This window comes from Pyxicephalus adspersus, chromosome 8 (assembly GCF_032062135.1).
Source record: "Pyxicephalus adspersus chromosome 8, UCB_Pads_2.0, whole genome shotgun sequence".
Classification (NCBI taxonomy): domain Eukaryota; kingdom Metazoa; phylum Chordata; class Amphibia; order Anura; family Pyxicephalidae; genus Pyxicephalus; species Pyxicephalus adspersus.
In genome coordinates, this window is record NC_092865.1 from 45,394,841 (window position 1) to 45,411,439 (window position 16,599).

At 45.4% G+C, this 16,599-nt stretch overlaps 2 protein-coding genes across 3 annotated transcripts; one reads left to right on the plus strand and one right to left on the minus strand.

The window, feature by feature from the left end:
* Positions 1–2,508: 2,508 nt before the first annotated feature.
* Positions 2,509–10,637, minus strand: LOC140336231 (caveolin-3-like). Of its 2 annotated transcripts, XR_011921844.1 has the most exons (3): positions 10,452–10,637; positions 9,481–9,517; positions 2,711–2,847 (listed from the first exon to the last, which is right to left on the minus strand). XR_011921844.1 is itself a non-coding variant. In XM_072419227.1 (2 exons), exons 1-2 carry the CDS (start codon positions 4,435–4,437, stop codon positions 2,509–2,511), a joined length of 426 nt encoding a protein of 141 aa, XP_072275328.1. In that variant the 5' UTR covers positions 4,438–4,503. The 2 variants fall into 2 exon arrangements, 1 of the variants encoding a protein (XP_072275328.1); XM_072419227.1 differs by lacking the exons at positions 9,481–9,517; positions 10,452–10,637 and adding an exon at positions 4,351–4,503 and having other exon boundaries at positions 2,509–2,847.
* A 226-nt stretch (positions 10,638–10,863) lies between these two features.
* On the plus strand, positions 10,864–16,360 carry TMEM115 (transmembrane protein 115). The gene is made up of 2 exons (XM_072420380.1): positions 10,864–12,533; positions 15,519–16,360. Exons 1-2 carry the CDS (start codon positions 11,692–11,694, stop codon positions 15,694–15,696), a joined length of 1,020 nt encoding a protein of 339 aa, XP_072276481.1. The 5' UTR covers positions 10,864–11,691; the 3' UTR covers positions 15,697–16,360.
* Positions 16,361–16,599: the final 239 nt, after the last annotated feature.

Genomic DNA, 16,599 nt, shown 5'->3' on the forward strand with positions numbered 1-16,599 from the left:
GGATGAGGCTGAAGCACAGACCGCAGGCTTCGAAGCACGGATCGCACAGACAGTGCACACAGGAGCTCCAGGACATGGAGGACCATGTGCCTGATCATTGACATGGGGGACCGTGTGCCTGATCACTGACATGGGGGACTGTGTGCCTGATCACTGACACGGGGGATCGTGGGCCTGATCACTGACATGGGGGATTGTGGGCCTGATCACTGACATGGGGGACCATGTGCCTGATCACTGACACGGGGGACTGTGTGCCTGATCACTGACATGGGGGATTGTGTGACTGATCACTGACACGGGGGATTGTGTGCCTGATCACTGTTAACAAAGACTGGAAGCGACCTCTGACCTCCATTATACTAATGAATAGTTACAATGTTTGTAAAGGAAATGAGAACCACACAAGTCAAATCACTGACTGAACATCAGCAGAAACTTCAATTCTTTCCTAATGGTGACAAAAATCACTCATCAGCTAATAATGTTTAGTAACTCTCACCAAATATTTTATTATAAACATTACACAAAGAACAGAAGATTTATATTACAGGCAGTGGAAAAAACAATATTTGCGAGGAAATCAAAATAAGAAAAGGAAACAGGTGTTATATGTCCAATAAACGATGGGGTCCCTGAAATCGAAGTATTTAATCATTTTACAACACACATTTTGTAATCCTGAAAGAATCTGGCTTTGTTTTATCTACGGTACATCCAGCATGCTAAACAATGGCTAAAGGCAATGCAAATCCTAAATTACATTGAGTTCACTTGGCATGCTGTTGTTCTACAGCCTCTTTGCACCACAGCGTTGGCTGCTCATGGTGGGTCTCTGATAGTGACAACAATGGGCCATCTCTATGCAGAACTGGGGCTACACAAACACATTTTTAGTTCACAACTAAAACAATTTGTTGGAGAGAAAATGAAAACTGAAAGATTGGGTTAACAAGTTTTCAAATTTGAAATTGCCACTTGCTATCCACCTGCACTCTGCCGTTGGCTGCCTGGCATTGCTCAGGGTGGATTTCCTGATGATGACAACAGTCCATGTCTGTGCAATGTGTAAAGGACTGGCCACTTGTGCTCTCCATTGGAAGCCATTGTGATAGATAGCAATGCAGGAGCACAAATGGCAGAGCGTTGTCACCCTATAACAGAAAGTGCCTGAACTTCCATTGCAGGATCAGCAAGGATTAGAATGAGATTGATTGATCAATGATTGATAATGGTATGGTGTGCGTTATTTTGTATTTTTCTGTTCTTATAACAGTCAAAGTCCTGAATATCCTCATAATGAATTATTGATAGGCAAACAATAGTAAATTCCATCCTCCCCAGCACAAACCATTGAAGAGTCTCCAACAAACAGAATTCATTGTCTACAAACATTTGCCACGCCAAGTCAGCTGCTTGAAACATGAGAAGTTTTACAAGTGTTACAATGTTCTGGAGCCCTTGGGTGAATGTTCTGGAAAACAATGAATGGAAAGGTGAAAGCAATTATGTGTTAAAAGCGTGATAATTGTCTGACAACCAGGAACCCTGGTTGTAGATACAATGTAATTAAAAGAAGAATGGAAGGGGTGGTTCCTCTGCAGGACTTCTAACCTTCCTGACCAACCCTTCCCAACCTATTGATCATAGAAATAACTCTCAGGGGTCAGGTGACCCTCAGTAATCTACAGCTCATGTGTGCACCAATGGGAGCAGGAAGTTGAAGTAGTGTATTTGACTTCTAGGGTGAATCTATACAACATTTTTTAGTAACGATAATGAAATGAAATAAAATTTAAAGCATGTTGGCTAGAGGAGAAACCCAGAGAACATTGCGGTGTTCCCTCATATTGATGCTCAGTAAAATGCTCTCTTCCTGTGGAGGTAAATGGGAAAAGGTCAGGCCCCTAAACTGATCAGTTGTTGGTGGTCAGTGAAAAGAATGTTTCCAATGGGAAGATTGTCTGTTACATTGGTGTTCATTGGGAGGAATGATCCTTATATTAGTAGTCAGAGAGATGATGAATGGGTGAATAACGCTCTTTTAATTGGTGGCCAGTTGAACAAATGCCACTTGTATTTATGGTCCATGGAAAAATGCCCCTAACATTGGTGGTAAGTGAGCAGAATGCCCCCTATATTCATTGGTCTGTGGAAAGAATTTCCTGTACATCGGTGGTCAGTAGAATAACTCCCATTACACTGGAATAATTCTTCTTACATTTGGTGGCCATTGGGAATAATGTTCTTACATTGGGGGTCAGTGGTTTGAATGCCCTCTATGTTAGTGGTCATGGGGAAGAATTTTTTCCAATGGTAAGACTGTCTGTTACATTGTTCTTTTGGAGGGATGCACCAGATTAGTGGTCAGTTGAATAAACCTGACATTAGTAGACAGAGGGCTGATGCCCATTATATTGATTATCTGAGTGAATAATACCATTGTCATTGGTGGCCTGTTGAACAAATGCCCCTTGTATTTATGGTCCATAGAAAGAATGCCCCACTTTATCCGTTCTTGTTCTGGACCCGGATGAGGCTGAAGCACAGACCGCAGGCTTCGAAGCACGGATCGCACAGACAGTGCACACAGGAGCTCCAGAACATCTTGAGACAAGACACGTTCATGTTCCAGAGACGTATGCAGGGCCCGAGGCACCAGATGTGGCAGCACTGGACGCAGGCGAACTCCAATGCCCAGCAAAATGCCAGCGGGCACCCGCACAGCACAGACAGCACAATGTAACAGCAGTTCTTCACCCCACCGAATGTCTTGTAGGACATGCCCCACACACCCGGGATACTGTGCGACCCCTCCGGCTCTCCGAAGGCATCTTCAAAGAGGACCTGTCAGCAGAGGGGACAATTCAGAGGAAGCAATAAAACTTTATAACACATAGAGCTCTATTTATAAAACCGGGAATCTTTCAGGTCCATTTGTTTTAATGGTAGTAATTGATTTCCACAAGGGAATGTTTGAGGGAATGTCAAATTCACTGGTTTATAAATGGAGTCCATAAACATTGCAGAACAAATCCAACTTCTCATTTCATAAATGTCACATCCTATTAAATTTAAAAGCATGAATCCCAATTCTTTTCCTCCCCATAGTGGAGTTATTGAGTGTATTGTTCCCAATTCTTCAATCCCATTTCCCTTGACATTAAAAACAAAAGACCCAGCAGCCTGAGCCCAGGTGCTCCAGAACCTTAATTCCTGGCCTGGACAAGTGAGGATTCCCTGGCCCACCCATTCTTTCCAGGACACTCCAGTTCTGAATCCCAGATAAAGAGCTGCAGCAATACAATGACGTCTGGCTCCATCTTTAATTCCCTTTCCAGGTGAAACTGAGGTACCTGACACCCAATATTCAGACATTTCCTTACATCTTATAAACATTTACTGAAATGTCTGAGGGTTGGGAGAGTAAATAAAATAAAGCCAGCCCATTCAGTCCCCGGTACCACACACATATGCCCACTTCTCCCAGGACGACCATTTTCAGCTGGGCAAAGGTCACTTACAGTCTCTCATTATATGAATAAAGGGGTCAGGTTCAGGTTTGTCAAATAAAAATAAAACAGAAGATCAAATTGGGTGAAATAAATTGTTGAGGGGCACCATTATATTTGCTGGGGGCCACAGCTATACAGTCCCATGCTTTATGGGTATAAATACATTTCTGGGGGGAAAGCTGTTGTTTGAGGTCGAGATTAAGAACAATGGAGACCTCAATCTATTATAATATTGTTATTATTTGAGTCATATGTACATGGGAGAGACTCCCAGCAGAGGTAGGTGGCCGTTCTGCAGAATGTGAAAATTTAAACCTAATTTGGGCAAAAACAAAACATGAGAGGAGGGGGCACAATGGAACATTCGGATTTGTTCTGCTTTTACTTTTCTATGTTTCGAAGAAAATTCTATTTAAGATGTCAATGGGTCACATCACGGTGGGCATCACATGTCTAATGGTGGGCCCAGCCGGGCATCACATGTCTCAGGGGCACAACAGGGTAGACATCACATGTCTAAGGGTGACATCAGGGTGGGCATTACATGTTTGAGGGGTACATCAAGGTGGGCATCACATGTCTGATTTTTGGTTAGACACATTGTAGCAACATTTTATCCCCAAGGATGGAATCATAGAACACACATACATAAAACACGTTGCACATACATAACACACACATGGTACATACATGATACACACATGTCCGATAACATGATATAAGGAATCCCAGCCATTATCAGCTGGGGCACGGCTGCACCTCATTCATCCTCCAGCCTGGTATCTCAGTGACCCCCAAGCAATTAGAGGGGTGACCCCCCCACACCCATACTCACCCTGACGTGCTCGTTCATGTTGTTGGGGTCTCGGTTCTCCATGTCCAGTGGCATGGGCTCGCTGGGGATAGATTTTGGCTCGGCCATATTGGAGGTTGGCTCTGTGGTCAGGGCAGGTGAGTCTCTGCATCTCCTTCATCCTGGGAACTTTTATACCCCGGGTCTGACTGATGTTTCCATGAGACCAGCACCAACAACTTTCCTCCTCCCTGCCGGGACAACCTCACCTAGCTGCTATGGAGACCATTGTGAGGACAGGCAGGGGATGTATACAGCACGCAGGTGACTGGGGGGGGGTTAATGAGGGGGGGGGGTGAGGTGTGTTTGGGGTTTCTTTAAGGAAGAATAGCAACTAGCACCATTTTGCCACCTAAATTTTCTGTTTTCTAAATGTTCCAGAAAAGTTACAAAGTTTCAAAACTTAAAAAAAAAATAGGCAAATTGATTGGCGGTGAGGATACAAAAACTGAGCCGAAGAAAGACAAATCATACAAATGTATTTGTACTTCATGTACTACTTCACACTGGTCTATTCAGCAATACCTACCCCAAACTTTATTCTAAGGCTAACCTGAACTTACCCCTTATCTATAGAGATTTTGGGAAGGCATCATTCCTCCCCCCCAACTTACCTTACAAACTTCTGATGGATGAATATACCTTCTATCAGACCCAGCCAGATCAGGCATATATACTTCTATAATAATCTCGGTATGTATCACTACTATTACCAATTCATCTATGTCATAGAATTAAACTTTTATTCTTATATTGATTTAACTGATGCTAAACACTTCTAACTACATGTATGATTCACAAACTGCAATTTCCACAGCTGTGAATCCTACTCATATGCCATTTTCTTCACCTTAACCATTCTGATCACTACTTTAGTGAGGGATACGTGAGTAACAATATTATATTTAAATTATTTCTGTATTTTTATTTTTACTCATGATACCATGGACATATTTCCAATGTGTATAGGTTTATAAATAATGTTAATATATACTCATGATACCATAAACATTTATCTAATATTTATAGGCTTATGAATAATGGTAATATATACTATATATACATATATATATATATATATATATATATATATATATATATATATAGCAATGAACTGACTGTTTATACACTGTTTATCCATAAATATTGGTGAATATATGATCATAGACTTATACTGTTATATGCATACTGCTGAATATTGTTTTGTATCTCTCACACTCTGCATTTCTAGGTGTACATACAGACCGTTTATTACATTAAAATACCTATCCCTGAGGAAGCCCATTGTGGCAAAACGCGTCGGATTAGCACTCAATACGATACGGTCACAAAAAGCTTTTCGTGTGACGTTAATAACTTTTTAATAGTTGTTCTCATGTATAGTATGCTGAACCTCTGTCCTGTAAATGTCTAACAGGTCAGTAGGAAATACTTTATCTTCATGTACTACGATTTGGTATCAATGTTAAAAAGTTTTGAATACACGCATTTATTTTCAAAGAACTACCCAGAGCCTCAAACCTCTTTCTTTCTCTCATTTCTTCAAATACATTTACATGATACAGAGAGGCTCAATAACCTAGCATCACTTTTTCTTCAAAGTGTGAAGAGTTCATTTTCCACAAATCAAACAATTTAGGAAAAGAACAATGTGATGCCGTAGAGGCAAATGGGAAAGACATGCCAGGGCCGGGCACACAGGATTATTCTTTTTTTTTTCTAACATACATTTTAGGGTTCCCTCACCTTTTAGTGTGAATCTTTTATAGGTTTCAGATATTCATTTTTCACTTTTTCCCATGTTAGTGCTGCTGATCCCCTGAGGCCTCTTTCAGCCATTTCCGGTCTATACTCTGCAATGTCAGCTGCCCATCATTCCTATGGATCAGCGACAACAGTGCACCATGCCTGTGCAGTGTGGTCAGTGCTGGAGAACAATTGGGAGACCAGCACAAAGTGTTGTCACCCTATAACAGGAAGTCCCTGAACGAGGATCTTACAAAGAGTATATTCATAAGGAACAATACAAATTCTCAGCACCCAATGCAGCTGCCCAACACACCGACCCACCGAGCCATATTGTCTGCGACTACAATTTGCATCCATTTCCTGTCTGCACTCTGCATGGCATTTACCATGGCGGGATTCCTAATGGTGACAACAGTGGACCATGCCAGTGTAAAGTGTGCTGAAACCGCCACTTGTAGTCCCAGGTGGAAGCCCACGGTACAGGGCGACAACAGAGGAAAAGAATTGAAAGAATAGAACAGATTATTGTCATCTTATATCAGGAAGTACATGAACAAAGACCTTCATGGCAGGATCACCAGGGATCATTTAATGAAAGCTGCAGATTTATACAGATTGGAGGTGACACGTTGTGACTTCTATGTTTATCTGTCAGCCGTATTGATTTCATGGTGCAGGAAGTAATTCTCGGGAATCTGTCATGTGATTTATGATCGGATTCATTGATGGGAATTATTGCAGATTGGCAGCAATCTGTCCCCAATTATAATTTTAGTTGGTGATTGCTGAGCTGAACTCTTCTGTGAGGGAGCGGTGACAACGAGTTAATGGTTTAGTCCCTGGTTACGGTGTTTGTACACAGAGGGGTCACCCAGCCATGCTCCGTAGCTGAGGACGCTCCATATACACAATGCAGAATGACAGCCACACATCAATCACTGTGAGGGGAACACGCCTTCCACACGCATAGAGACACGCCATACACAGAACATAGAAACCGCATTCCTGGAGGTTCCACATATCAGGGGGGGAGCACAGGATTAGGGGCCACACCGGGGAGGCATCACATGTCTAAGGGCCACACCAGGGGGGCATGACATGTTTAGGGTAAACATCAGGGTGGGTGTCACATGTCTGAAGGCGACACCAGGGTGGGCATCAAATTTTCCAGAGCCACATCATGGTGAGCATTAAATGTCTGAGGGCCACATCAGGGTAGGCATCACATGTCTACAGGTGACATTAGGGTGGGCATTACATCTCTAGGGGAAACATTGTGGTGGGCATCATAAGTCTAAGGCCGCATCAGGGGCCACACCAGGGTTGGCATCACATGTCTAGGGGCCACATCAGGGTGGGATCACATAGATCTGAATGTTTTTTGTTACATTTCATCATTTTTTTGCCTATTTTCTATCAACAGATGATTGAGATCCGGGTCGATGACTGGTGGATGTCAACAGCGCCCTGAGCGCCTTATTTGGGCCACTGGTGAGATGTTGCAGGCAAGACCCCCGTAGTTATCACTTTCCCTTTGTAGTGTTGTACATTTTGTGTCCAATATATTAACATCAGACCAGCCAATCAGCATCTTCAGAATGTGGTATTTACATCAGGATTGGCTCCTTTCATCCAGCAGTTCTCAGAGCGGCCTCTGATTGGCTGATATACAAATAGTGAGAGAAGTTTTGGAGCTCAGAAATCATCTTCACCCCCACAATCATCTTTGCCTCCTGGTACATCCGAGGTAATGATGCAGTTGCCATAGTAACCAATCAGGCTGCCTTGACGTCCTATATTAAATTTCATGTGTTCCCCCAAAACCCTCTGATTAGATCGGTGAAAACAAACACCGGCGTCATGCTACATCGCTTGAAATTAATCAGAATTATGCGGGCGGGGGTGGGGGGGTCTGCAACCGCCAGAAACACCGCCAGATCATGTGATCAAATTCCATCCAATGACAGACAATAGGTGACACCATGGAAAGGATACATTGTATCAGCTGAGTTAAGAAGGGGGCATTAAATTAGAATTTTATTGCCCCCTCATAAGATTCACCCTCTCTATTTGTCCCGGAGTTGTTCCGAGGGAATAATATAACATTGTACAGTTGTCACCAGAACCAGCGGTGAGAGTTTTTAATTTAACGGAGAAACCGGGCTTTCTGTTGACCAGAGTGCAATTTTTGTCACTTCCTGCTGCATTTTCCAGACAGGAAGTGGAGGAAAATCTCCATAATGTGACTCCAAAAGTAAAAAAATCTCATGAGGCTTTCTTGGACTCAGGCTAAATCTCAGGCTACACACATTGTAATACCCTGTACATGTAGCATTCTCTACCGACCAATCAGATACTTCCTTTCACAAAACTAAAGGAAGCTAACTATTAATTGTTAATTGGACCCTCCCCCATATTTGAGGAATGCAGTCAGGCTTATCCCTGGATGTTCCCGGAGGCTCTTCTGCTTTGCGTTGTCACATCTGCCGATTACACTAAACTACCCATTCCCACCCACCAAATATCAGCTCTCCACCGGGTAATCGGCACACACAATGGCGCATTCCCAGACCCATCATTAGGATTTGATCTATGTGTCGGAGCGGTGAATCTACAGCCGCCATTTACCGCCTATTTAAGGTGCAAAAATGTTTGATTTCTGTCATTTTGCTGGTGTGTAAAATATTTATTGTCTGCGCTATCAGCCAGCTTCCACATCAATCAGGACGAGGAATTCTATCATCTGCCGGGGATACCAGAAGCCAAACGAGCCGCCTGCTGAGGACGATAATCACGTTATAGAGCGATGTCAATCAGAGAAATGGATTCCGTGTCCCCGAGAGACATTTATTATTAACGGTTGTCACATATTCCATCTCAGTGCTGCTGATCTCCCTAAGCCATTTCCTGTCTATAGGAATCCCATGATCACCCCATTGCATTTCTCATGGCGGGGCTCTTCCTGGTGACAACAGTGGGCCTGGGCTGTGTATTGTGAGCTGAATAGCTGCCTCTATTGGAAGCCTGTGTGATGGGGTGACAACACTGGAACATATTTAGGTAACAGGGACAGAGCGTTGTCACTCTAGGAAGTTTTGTCCTGCAAAGATCCTAAATGAACCTCAGAACACAGAACCTCGGCTCAGAATCCCGTCACACATTCCTGGCTGTTTGATTCTGATTGCAATCATTTTTAGTAAATAAGACCATAAAAAAAGAAAGCTGCTCTGTCATGTGACCTGAATCCAAGGCAGCTTAAATGACATGATCTCTGGCTACCAGGAGAACTGTGTGTGTTTACAATTATTAGAGATTGCAGAAAGCCTGTTGGTTTTAATAAGAGATGCTGTCTGGTAGACTTACAATGATATAACCGTGGCTGCTTCATGGACCCGGCCACCTACAAAATACACAGAGAATTTAAATATTAACATAAAAACCAACAAAAAGACTTTTGCTCCCCCGAGAATAAATTTCTGGTCCCAATCACCCACCAGCCTGCTAAGATTTTGTGACAACCCAGCCAATAATAGGAATTTGTGTCCCCTGCTTTGGGTGTCACATACAGAGGACATGAAATTCTCAGTGTTTTGTCGCCCTCTGGTGTTCAGTTGTACAAATGTCACCCTGAGCATGCAGCTTCACTGGGGCAAATTTGCTAAAGGGAATTCAGGCCGTTCACATAGCAAACTGAATTCTGACACTTCATTATGCTTAGTAAATTAGGTAAAGCAACCATCCAATCGTGTGCAACAAAACATTTAGATGTCCTTGTAGGTGATTGGTTATTCTTTGCAAAGTGAAATATCCCCACATTCACTGAGCTCAGTGAATTATCAGTTGCTGAGAGAATCCCCAACATTCCTGTAGTAAATCAACCCCTCTAGTCCTCCATTATAGTACAGATGTGACATAACATTTCACTTCCTCTGCACGCTTCCCCTAGGAGAGTGGCTATGCTCGCCCTGCGCAGTCCTGGGCAGTGTGCATGAATAAAACTGCTGGTCTATAGCCCCGCCCACGAGGAGCCATTGACTACCATGGACTGCAGCCTGAACAGAGCATATCTGAACCCTCAGAAATGATGAAGGGCATTAAAGAGGACCTATCACTCCATCCCACTCAATCCCTGATACAATTTACAGCAAGGGTATTAATCAGAAAAGCTCCACAGTATCAATATAAAACTGTCATTGAGCTCCACTCAGTGACTTTGCTCAGGCTAAAATATTATCAGTCTGCTGCAGGCAGGGTGAAGCATTTCCTCAGTCTCCTTTCCCCCCAGTCAACTGGATACCCGGTATAAAATGGGAATTTTGATGTACAGGCCTTACCTGTCAGAGGTGCTGTGTGTAGGGTGGCTGGATCCTGATGTGGGGGACTCAGCAAATGTCCACATGGCCCTCCAATGGTTCTGTACACCACATGACTACACTGTGCCAGTATCTTTATTCAATATTGTCCACGTGACCAGTTAAGCGTGGATCACAGAATGAATGGAAAGTTCCTGAGCCTGGCGCATGCGCATTTTACTATTGAAGCAGGCAAAGTAACCCCTATCTCCCGGCATTCAGTGCGGAGCAATCGACGCAAGCGGATTGGATTAGATTATGCTTGTCACTGTGGGGCGGAAATTGGGCGGAAAAATTAGCGCAGGCGCAATGCGTTTTCCTGAAGCCGCCGCTCAAGACTCCATTTCCCAGGATGCAGTGCGAGGTATTCTCTGCACATGCGTGCTGCTGTGTTTGCGCTGCGCTGCTGGTGACGTTGGCGGGTGGAACAGTCCATCCTTTCCGGGAGAGACGAGGCCTGAGAACGGACGGGGGCCCGCAACAGTTTCCCAAGCTTCGCCAGGGCCCCAGGAGACCCGAGACCAGCAGTGCCATCCCTGAGGGCCCCAGGAACCTCCCTTTAGAAGACGGCCCAAGGATTCCTGATCAATCAGTGTCAGTGGCCTACCTGTTCATCTATCAGTTCCAGGGGCCCCAGCAGTACTTCTCTGAGCAGTATCAATTGCAAGGGGTCCCAAAGTTTCTTAAGAAGCACCGAGGACCCAAGGAATCTTTACATTGCTGTCAGAGGTTCCAGAAATTCATAGACTGGACTCAGGGCAGGTGTCAGTGGCCCAAAAGTTCATATACTGGTGTCAGTGGCCTCAGAATTCTTACCTAGCTGTGCCATAGTGTCCGGGGGCCTAAGTGTCAACTTGTTAGGAGGCCTGCAAGTCTGAAGTCTCTTACTTAGTCTTTGGGGCCACACATCTCCATTGGACACTCATCTATCTCTGCCTGGGGCCATACACCTCCATTGGACTGTCATCGTTCTGTGTCCGGGGTCACACATCTCAATTGGACTGTCATCAAGCTTTGTCCTGGAGGAAACTGGCCTAGTTCTCCTTTGCTGGGTGACACAGGTAGACCATAACAGATCAGGAGGTGCAGCATTCCTAGGCTCTCTGGGCCCCGTGCTCAGGAATTGGTGCTGTGTCTCCAGAGATAGTCCTCAGACATCAGAGTTGGGTTTCCAGCGGGCACAAAGTTTATAGACTGGTAAGGTTGCCCACCTCCCACTGCCATGCTACGCTCCATCCCTGCAAACCGCTTGGTTGCGGTTGTATCCGGGAGCAGCGTCCTGGTGAAGTGCCTATGGGGCTCGGTTTTGCTCCTCTATCTACTCTCCTTTTGGGTTGACACTGCTCAAGTTTTGGCCGTCACTCCGGGCTTGCTAATGCCCCCCAACCTTTGGCTTTGGACCCTGGTCACACATGGACTGGTGGAGCTTCACATCTGGGAAGTTTTAGCCAATCTTCTATTGACTTTGGGAGCCGGACGACGACTGGAACCGCTTTGGGGGGCCCCAGAGCTGCTCCTGTTTTATGGCGTTGTGAGCCTTTCCGTGGGCATCCTCAGCTCACTTTGTTACCTAGTTGCTTACGCGGCCTCATCCAACCTCAGCTTCCTCTTCTCTGCCCGAATCCACGGCTTCCCCGCCTTTGCCGGAGCCGTTTTGGTGGCGCATAAACAGACTGTGGGAGAGGGATTGATAGATTCCCAGCGATGGGTCCGGCTTTTGCCTCAGCTGGCCTTCCTGGGTATTGCAGTGCTGACGTTAGCTGGTTTGATCCCCAGCCCCATGTTGGTGGGGTACGGCCTTGGTATGGTGTCTGGTTGGGTGTATCTGCGCTTCTATCAGAGACACAGCCGAGGCAGAGGGGACATGTCCGATTATTTCTCCTTCCCCAGTTTCTTCCCTGGACCGCTTCAGCCTGCCGCTGCTCTCCTGGGCAACCTGACACATGCCTTCCTGGTAAAACTGCGGCTCTGCCCGCGAGCAGTGAAAAGATACGATGTTGGGGCTCCTTCGTCCATCACCATCAGCCTGCCCGGGACTGACCCACAAGATGCAGAAAGGCGAAGGTGAATATGGTGTCATAAACTGCACATTCTATATGGAGCTCCAACTGCGGAGGAACCGAGCTTGTGTGTGGTTCCTTAACAGCTGGTTGCTATAGGTAACTGCAGGATAATAAACCCTCTTGGGGCTCAGAGTCTTTGCATCGTAAAGTGACCCTTTCTTGCCCGTGCAGGGGGATGGAATAGGGTCACCATACCCACCTCACCATCACTCTATCAGTATTCTTCAGTAGGACTGGTTAAGAAGAAGCTGTAGCCAGGTGTATTGCGACCCAACAGTAACCTTCTTGTATTGCGACCCAACATTTCAGTAACCACCCCTAAACAGCCAGGTGATTACTGAAGTGTGCTGGGTTGTTCAACCAGCTAAAAGTGCCTGGGGAGAACACTGTCCATTGTGCTGGGAGTACATTAAAATACCCAGCAATGTCTTTGGTATCAATAAACATGACAGACTCTTCCTTTCCCATTGTGATTGGCCCAGCTCTGTCATTTAGGGCTGGGCAATGAATTGATAGTATTTTTTAAGCTCCAACAAGTTATTTTGAAACTCATCTGAACTTTCCTTTTCCTGGTCCCAGAGCCTGAATGGAGCTGAGAAGCAAAAGAAAATGCAAAAGGGGAGCGGATGTCCATTTCACTTTTATTATTATTGAACAGGATATATATAGTGCCAACATATTACGCAGCGCTGTACTTTAAATACGGGTTGCCAATTACAGTGACACAGGAGGAGGATAGAATCCTTCCCAGAGAAGCTTACAATCTAAGAGGTGGGGGAAGTAGCTTACGATACAACTTTTCCAAACTTTTGATTGTGAAATGTGATTTAAAAAAAATCCCCCCCCCCCATATACAGTGGCAGTGTGCCATTCTGTTGATGGGTTTCCGTTGAAGCTCTGGAGCATGGATTGTGCATGTGCCATGGTAACCTAAAGGGTCGGTCCAGTCATTACCTCAAATGACCCCTAAGCCTTCCTTTACCCCCATAGACCATGTGCAGAGATTTTTTTCAGCAGCTAGATACTCCCTGTGAGGTCATCACCAGACTTTTAGAATTGCTTTAGGACCTGGACAGGGAGGTCACATCCTATTCACATAAAAAACACAAATTCTTCTCCCTTCCTCTACACACTGAAAATATTATTAATTAACAGGATTTATATAGCGCCAACATATTACGCAGGGGGGGGTTGTATATCAGACTTTTTATACTTGTGTTCTTGCTGCCACCTGTTGGCCAGTTTGGGCACTAAGTGAAACATTTTGGCTTTCTTTGAGGAATTAGCGCAGACTCTCCCATTTTTCATCAGCTTGATGGAAGCCCCCCCGGGGGTGTCTGGTTCACGGGCCGGCTGATCTTTTCTTCTGTACAAGGTTGTTATGTAGATGATTAATCCATTCTGTCAGCATCCACCCTGCAGCCCATTGCAGACTGGTGGAGCCTGTCCGCGCTGGGTGGCTTATTGGGTACATGGCCCCCGGAGAGATGAGAGAATGGGGTCTTGAAAGAAAGAAGAGAAGCGACAGAACAAAGCAAGGGCCCGGGGCCTCCGCAGTACTCCTCGCAGACCATTATTCCTCCTACAAAGCTCTCTGTTTAGATTCCTCCATGTGATGGAAACTTTATTCCTTTTTCTGTCACTTCTCATTAAATCATAGAATGTTACAGCCATTGTGTCACTCCGGCACCCAACCAGTTACAGGGAATGTCATTTGGCCGTTTCTAAGACCTGATTTTGATTTGGGTAGTAGTAGTAGTTTGCGGGTAAGCTATTTAACCTAACTGCATGTTTTTGGAATATGGGAGGAAACCAGAGTACCCAGAGGAAACTCACACAAACATGGGGGGAACCTGCAAACTCCACGCAGATAGAGTCCTGGCCAAGATTAGAACCTGGGACCCAGCGCTGCAAAGGCCAGAGTGCTAACCACTGAGCCACCTTGCTGCCCAAAGCCAGTGAATAGATGGCCATATGTTCATCCAGACATTAAATCTCCTTTATTGACAATGCAGCTCACGTCAGTGCACAGAGGATTCACATCTGTGTAATATGGTGCATGCGTTGCCCTGCATTTTTTTTTTTTTACCTCGATGGGCCGTAACCATTCCCCATTTTTTACAAAACCAAACAGATTTAGATTCCCTTGACCTCAAGCAAAATAAATATCCCTGTCTATAGCATCTTTGGTTGTTAGATTTGCAGCTTCTTAAATATTTTGTTGGATTCGACCCTTTTAAAGAAACCCTGAACCCCAAACTCTTTAAAAAGGCATTAATGTTACACTGTAAGGGCACCATGGCCATCACAGCTGCTTGAGCTTGTTGGACATCCCTTTACAGAACAATGGCTATGCCCCCCACTCACATGGTCATTAAATTGAAGATCCGCCTCCCCCTAATGGCTATTATATTTGCCCCCCATAATATCCTCTATTCTTCAAGGAAGTCTTTCCACCAGATTTTGTAGGGTGTCTGTGGGGATTTGCCCCCTATTGGTGAGGTCAGGTGCTGATGTTGGATGAGAGTTCCTGGCTCACCATTCCAATTCATCCCAAAGGCATTCAGTAGGGTTGGGGTCAGGGCCTTGTGCAGGACACTTGAGTTCCTCCACACCAAACTGGTGACCCCATGTCTTTATGGAGCTGGCTTTGTACCCCAGGGCACAGTCATGGGGGAACAGAAAAGGGTCTTCACTAAACTGTGACCACCAGGCTCGAGCTGCCTCTATTGAGACATGGGGGGGGGGGGCTAAGTTTGCACACACATGGTGTACTTACCTGTGTATCAGAGCCACAGCCTTGGCTGGCATCTGACACCTCCCAGTCGGTTTGATATCTGCCCCACCCCTTCATTGCTTTGTGTATTACTGCTGTGGTGGCCAATGGAAGAAACCAGAACCATCAAAAATAACTGTGATAAGTTTGTTTTCAAGGGGTATTTGTGTTGCTTTAATTCCATGTTTTTTTATCTTTTGTATTATATAGGCAGCTGGCATTGAAGGCTTTAAACGAGCGTCTGAAACGAGTAGAAGACCAGACATCGTGGCCAAACATGGAGGAGGAAGAGGAGGAAGACTCCACGAAGGAAACCTCCTTTAACAGCAGCGGTCAGCCACAAACTCCAGCAGCTCACGAGACGTGCATGGTACCACCCACAGTGTAATCGGCCAATGTACGCTATCCCACTATTGGCCAGCCTTGACCTGCCACGCTTTTTGTGGTGGGTGACAGCCGCTGATCTGAGTTGTGCTGGGATCCGAGGAGCTGCACTGTGCATACACTACAGATAATCTGCCCTCAGATTTCCTAACCCTCTTCCCCCTAAAAAAAACTGTCAGTAGCAGATCAGCCTCGAGTCGGGCCTACAGAAAGTCATACGGGTTCTGTCCGCTATCTGTCTCCTAAGCTCCACACGGCGAGCCGTCGCTCTGTCCCTGCTTCACCTTCCATTTAGCCAGGCTCCTTCCGCACTCTCCACAGACAGGGCCCCTATAGATCTGTAATCACTTCACTCCGCCCCCTTATTATGCCCAAGAGCGACAGCAGGCCCAATCCTACTGCCGAAGCTGGAAATGCTTTGTATGGGATTTGTCCCATCACACCAACAGGACCGAGCTGGGACGTGTCACAATGGGGAGGGGGGGGCCTGAACTATGCAAGACAATGGGACACGGTGATTGGTTGTTCCTGGTGCGGGGAGAAACGGGCTTGGGAAAGAACAATCATCCTTCCCTCTTTTCTGTCAGAAGGGAAGACGGTTTTTCTGGTTCTGGGGGATGTAAATGTTGATATTTTTCTGTCTGGATTAAATCTTTTTTTGGAAATGAGATTTGTGTGTATTGTGGTCTGAGAACGCCAAGAATTCCTGAACATTTCATGTGAGAATTGCCAATCACGTACGTGTAAAATCTGCAGTACAAAGTGATTGGTGGAATCAGCCAGGGAACCCAATATACAATCAGGTGAAGTTATGTGGAAATGTACTGTGCTTGGCCCCGCCCCTTCCAACCTTCCTATTGGTCAGCAGAGTGATGCTATAGGACCAATGGAAGCTTAAGGGAGAGTG

Excerpts from the sequence above, each read along its gene's own strand:
- TMEM115 (XM_072420380.1), top strand. The coding sequence starts at position 11,692 with ATGCTACGCTCCATCCCTGCAAACCGCTTGGTTGCGGTTGTATCCGGG. Across the intron at positions 12,534-15,518 it reads CAAGATGCAGAAAGGCGAAG|GCAGCTGGCATTGAAGGCTT; the intron begins GTGAATATGGTG and ends TGTATTATATAG.
- LOC140336231 (XM_072419227.1), bottom strand. The coding sequence starts at position 4,437 with ATGGCCGAGCCAAAATCTATCCCCAGCGAGCCCATGCCACTGGACATG. Across the intron at positions 2,848-4,350 it reads ACATGAACGAGCACGTCAGG|GTCCTCTTTGAAGATGCCTT; the intron begins GTGAGTATGGGT and ends CTCTGCTGACAG.